At 38.6% G+C, this 6,000-nt stretch overlaps 1 protein-coding gene across 1 annotated transcript in view; it reads right to left on the bottom strand.

The window, feature by feature from the left end:
- Positions 1-1,907: 1,907 nt before the first annotated feature.
- Mrpl1 (mitochondrial ribosomal protein L1) overlaps positions 1,908-6,000 on the bottom strand; it is a 52,975-nt gene continuing 48,882 nt past the window's right edge. Inside the window, exons 8-9 of the mRNA XM_005359520.3 lie at positions 4,484-4,565; positions 1,908-3,284 (exon numbers count right to left, since the gene is read on the bottom strand). Coding sequence (XP_005359577.1) covers positions 3,178-3,284; positions 4,484-4,565 — 189 coding nt within the window. The 3' untranslated portion in view covers positions 1,908-3,177. The remainder of the gene's footprint in view (positions 3,285-4,483; positions 4,566-6,000) is intronic.

Genomic DNA, 6,000 nt, shown 5'->3' with positions numbered 1-6,000 from the left:
CCAGGCTGGTCTCGAACTCACAGAGATCCGCCTGCCTCTGCCTCCCGAGTGCTGGGATTAAAGGCGTGCGCCACCACCGCCCGGTTTAGTTCTTACTTTTTTAAACAGTAATATTTACAAATCTCTTTTTGTGGCCAATTATGTTTCTAAGCCCAGTTCCAAGTACTAGATGATTCTATTATTATGTGGAAAATATAATTATTAAAGAAATACGTATGATTCCCAATGGTCAGGTTGAAACACAAAAAAACTTAGGTTTTGAAAATAAAAATTATAATACAGTTCAGCTACTTTTTAAACTTCTTAGGGTAAGTTGTATGATAACTGGGATATGCCATGAATTACGGAGGTGGGTAGGTAAAAGTACAGATGAAAGCACACAATGCTGAGTTGTCAAATCTAATTGATGTGCCAGTGGGTGTTCAATTTTCTTGTTTCCTTCCCATCTGAAATTTTCTATAATAACAAACTTTCAAACTCCAACATAGAGGCTGGACAGACAGCACTGTGATTAAGAAGGCTTCTTGTTCTTTCAAGCGACCCAAGTCTGGTTCCAAGCACCCATGTTGGACAAGTCATGACGACCTGTTACCTCAACGCCAAGGGATCCCATGCTGTCTTCTGGCCGCGTGGGAACTTGTACATGCAGATCCAGAGATAGATATACCAAAAGAAGAACTTACACATACCCGTTAGACATCCTAATAAACCTGTATAACAAGGCCCTAATAGATTGCAAACAAACCATTTACTCTAAAACAAAGCTCCAACTGGACTCTACAGGACTATCTTTGCTATTTCATCTGCAGTCTACAGCTATTGAAGTTATATGAAAGGCTATTGTCGCCACCTACTGGACATTGAGGTTGATTGCTTGATATAAAAATTAAAAGTCTAGTTTTGTTAACAAGTTATCAAGTTTGTGTCTCTTGTGTATTACGTTAGTATGCTATTTAACCTCATATTACATCACCTTCGACTGCCGGCTACTTTCTGAGAGGTGCACTCTAAGACAGTGTTCAGAAAGTGCTCATCTTGTCATGCTCCTGTTTGTCTTACTGGACATCTTGCTTGTCAGCAGGGTTGGCACAGAATTTAAATTATTTATAGAGAAGAATAGCCAGAAAGTTGGGAACTTCTCCGGCTCTTGGTTCAGGGCACGCATGTTTTTGCTATCTAAATCTTTAAATATCTTGGGGCTGGAGAGATGGCTGTGGCATTAGGAACACTCAATAGTTCACGACTATTCAGAACTCCAGTTCCAGGGGCTCTGACACCCTCTTCTGGTAGGAGCATACATGGTATGTAGACAAAATACCCAGACACATAAAATTAAATAAGGATTAAATAAAAATATTTAAAATCCTGGTTTATACTACACATTTTGGAATCTTTTATAAGTTGGCTAGTGAAATTCAACAGTGACTTTCAACCAGGTACTTTAGTTAGGGTCACTTGTGCAATTTTAGAATAAACTGATGGTGACCTTTTTATTAAATCAGGTTGACAACATTGGTACCCACTAGTGTCCCCTACATCCACTACCCGATAAGAAATGCACAATTCTGAGATCAATCTCCTACTACCAGGTGAAGACCAGCTATTTGTAATTGGTAAGCCTTCGAAGTAATTTATATGTAAACTAAAGTTTGGGATTCACCAGTATTTACTATAAAACTTTACAATCTTAATTTTTTAAAAACCAATGGGTGGAGGACCTTGAAACCATTTTAATGCCTAGCAATTGAGGAATGCTGCAATAAAGGAACGAAATGTTACTCACTTTCCATGTGATTTGAATAAAATAAATGATTACTTTCAAATAGCATATATTAATGGGGCTAGAGAGAAGGCTCAGCAGTTAAGAGAACTTGTAGAGAGGACCCGGGTTCAGTTCCTGGCCCATAACCATTTGTAACTCCAGTTCCAGGAAATCGGATGCCCACCTCTGAGCACCACGGGTACATGGTGTACATATACGTATGTAAGCAAAATACTCATACGTAGGGTAAATACCTTTAAAAACCACACTAGCATGTATACATGTGTGTGTATGCCTGTGTGTATATGTGTGTTCTTTTCCTCTCTGTTTCAACTGAAGATGTCAAAGGAATGTCCACTCAAAAATTAATTCTGGTTATCTCTGAGTAGCAGGATTGAGTGATTTCATGTTTATCAGTGCTCTAAATATTTCCACACTAAGATTAACCAGCAGAAAATTGGCAAAACAACAACAGCTCTGAACTGAGTAGTAGAACGTTGGCCCCACATGCACACAGACAGGTCTTGCATCCAATCCCAAACATGATGAAAAATTGCAAAGTGGCTTGGGAGATGGCTCAGCTGGAAAAGCGCCCACCGTACAAGCATGAGGATGTAGGTTCAATCCCCAGGGAAGGAGGAGACAAGAGGGTCCCTGAGCTGGCTGGCCAGCCAGCCTGATGAATCTGTGAACTCCAGGCTGAGACTCTGCCTCAACACATAAGATAGAGAGCTGCTGAGAAAGAAGCCGCTATTGACCTCTGCCTCCACCCACACATCACAGACACATTATTAAAAAATCAAATCCCAACAAAACAAAAAACGTGTCTTCTTTGTAAATGGGGATTTCAAATAATCAACTGTCGATTTCAGAACCTGACAACTGGGAAATGACTTCCCTGTACACAGCCCATTCCTCATCTTCCCTTCAGCTTTCGCATCACAAGTGCTGGGGAACAAGAAACTTTAATGCACTACTTTAAACATTTGAAACTGTAGTGGTAAGTTCAGTCTATCTTAGAACACACAAAAAGGTCGTTGAAAAGCTTCTACATCCCAACAAGCCTCGCTGCTGACACAATAATCCAAATCAGACCAAATCAAACCAAATTAGAAAAATCCCAGGTTTAATGGATACAAAGCACCCCAGAGAGGAGCCAGGGAAGGAAGATCGGAAAACCATGTGTTTGTTCTCTCGGGGGCAATTTAAATACCCTGTGAAATAATTTTTAAACTGACATTTCTTTATATTGAAACTGTAAAAAAAAAAAACAAAAAAATACATGAGTGTTAAAATTTACTTCTAAATGTACTGATCAAGAAACCACGAGGAGCCAAACTAGAAATTATAGTTTTACAGATTTCTCTGTTGTCCCCCCCACCCCATCCCAACAATAATTTCCCAATACAACACTTTTAGGTAGCTTCTTTGGTTTCAACTTCTTTGGGCAACAGTGAATCAGTCTTCAGCAGCAAACCTTCACTGGTTGAACTACGAAGGAAGGCACGCACCACAAAGGGACCTAGAACAAAGACAAGAACCAATGTGATTTTCCCACTGAGACCCCATGGATCAGGTGCACACACCTAGGAAGGCTTGTGGGACTCAGATGCTGGAAAGTTCTGCGCTGCTCTCCTGAACAGTCACTGAACTAGTCATCCTGGAGGTGACTCGCTCACTTGTAATTCTTTCCTTTATTCCAGAAGATGTTCACTAAGTATTTAACTTCTGTAACAGCAACAGCGAAGGGAGCAGGGGATTACATCTGAGGGAAACACTCTACATAGTTATCTAAAGCAGGCAGCACAGATGCTAACTTTGAGTATCAAACTGGTGCCATTCTCAACAAATGAAAAGACTTATCCTAAGCCCAAAGTTAAGAGATTTCATCTAAAATGGCAAAAAGAGAAAAATAATTTTTAGAGAATTTATTATCCATTATTCTCTAGCTATCTCACAAGATCAAAGTTCCCTATGGAGTATAAAAATCTGTATTCATGCAGTATCTTTAGCCATATTTTGGATGAATTAATAAATGAGATAATCAATCACATCACCAATGTGCTTAATTCTCAAGGATGGCAAAAGTTTGTTTTGATTAGCTTAATTATATAACTAAATCCTGTAAACTCCCAGCATGGGAATTGCACAGGGACAGTCATTGGAGCCTGGGAAGCTCATCGTCAGGCACCCACAGTGTGGATTGTGTGAGGAAGGAACACAAGCAATGCCAAAGACAACAGAAGTATCTTGTATCTACTACAGTGCCCAAGTTAGTGATTCTCCTCACGGCATGAGAGTCACCCATTTACAAAAGGACTCTCCTGTCAAGGCAAAAATACCTACTTTCTGTTATAAGATCAAGATTAAAAAGGACAACTGCTTTCCAACTCCACTTTTTTTCCTATTTAATGCCATTATAATTTTAAAGCAATCAATCTCCTTTAAACCTTAATACATTTAACAGTAGAAATAATATACAAATTTTCAAAGGTTTAGGGAGTATACTTTTTTTATTAGTGATAAATAAGTTCCTCTCTAAAACCTTATGCTTCATGAATAAAGTAATTAAGAATCCTTTGGCAAAGAAAAATTTTATTTTATTTACTCCCCGGAAGTACTGTGTCTATAGTACTTGCACATTTCCTCTTCATCTGCATAGTTCATGTCTGGAAAGTACCACTGGGGCTTATGGAAGTCTACCCTCACCCAGCTACTCACCCAGATTTAATGGTCTGTGCCTACAGACTTCATTTATAACTGCTTGAAGATTGGCAGTTAACTGATCACTTGGCATATCCAACTGAAAGAAACAGATATATATTTACCATTCCTAATAGGAAAGTGAAGAATCATCACAGTTGGGTAACTGCACGAGTGTGTATTCTAGATGGTGTATTTTATGTAGTTATTTAATGCAATGGCCTACTAAGAAACTCTACTATGAAGACAAAATATAAGAACCCTATAATTTTTTTAGAAGCACTTAAACATCTTCACATATTTATATGTCGAGTTATTTTACAGAATATATATCCTAGTGAGCTATATTTAACTTTTTCTATCTGAAGTTCTGCGACTTCCAAGTAATTTCCCCAAAGTATACCCCAAATATAGAGACCAATCACTCATCCCCAAATTAAGAATATTTCTCTTTTACTTATGTGGGGGCAACAGTGCGTGGCTGCATTTGTGCACATGCGTGGGTAGAAGTCAGAAGTTAGGTACTGGGTGTCTTCCTCTATTGCACACCACCGTATTTTTTTTGAAACAAGGTCTCCTGATGAGCCTGAAGCTCATCAGTTTGGCTAGGCTGCCCAGTACCAGAGTTATAGACATGTGATACCATGTTTGAAAAGTGTAGATTGTTTCATATCAGCAAAGTATTTTCATGAACATGTCTGAAAGTCATGAAAACTTGCTCAAAAAAACAAGCCTATCAGCATGCACACACACAATGAGAGTTCTGCTTCCAGGGTTGTAGAAAGAGCAGACTCATTTGTTTCCCAGCTGCCCAGACCCAAAACAATCACACAGAAACTGTATTATTACAACACTGCTAGGCCTATTAGCTCACACTTCTTATTGGTTAGCTCTTGTATTTTAAACTAGCCCATTTCTATTATTTTATATTTTACCAGGAGGCTTGTGGCCTACTGGTAAGATACACAGAGAGAGTAGGCAGAGTCAGTGGTTGGCTGTCTCCTTCCATAACTACATGGCTTCTCTCTGAATCCGCCTACTTTCTCTATATATCCTTTTCAGCCTGGCTATATTCTTTTAAACCACTGGCCAAAAGCAGCTTCTTTATTAACCAGTGGCAATAAAACATATTAACAGCATACAGAGGGAAATCCTACATCACAAGGTCTTAAGGGATTTCTGAGAAAGATAGAGAGAGAAGAAAGACTCCTGAAGAAACAGGACCCCTGGACCAGTGTCACTTAGACTGACATAAGTTTGCCTGACTATTTTGGAGGACTATGGAATTCAGTAGTACATTTGCAGAGAATAATAAATAAATAAATATAAATAAAACTTAAAAAAGCAAAACACATAAATGAACTTTAAATACTGCATACTCCTGAAGTAGACAGTATTTAAGTGTGACGTAAGCAAACTAGAGACAGATTGTTTTTTCAAAGTTACATTTACACTACTGTAGAGGAATCACTCTTAGAGGGCTGGTCTATTTCTAGTTTTTGAGGTGAATCACTATAAAATAGAAACTTTAGCTT

The sequence above is a fragment of the Microtus ochrogaster genome, linkage group LG1 (genome assembly GCF_000317375.1).
Source record: "Microtus ochrogaster isolate Prairie Vole_2 linkage group LG1, MicOch1.0, whole genome shotgun sequence".
Lineage (NCBI taxonomy): Eukaryota > Metazoa > Chordata > Mammalia > Rodentia > Cricetidae > Microtus > Microtus ochrogaster.
The sequence above is the reverse complement of the archived record's forward strand: the minus strand, read 5'-3'. Positions and strand labels throughout refer to the sequence as shown.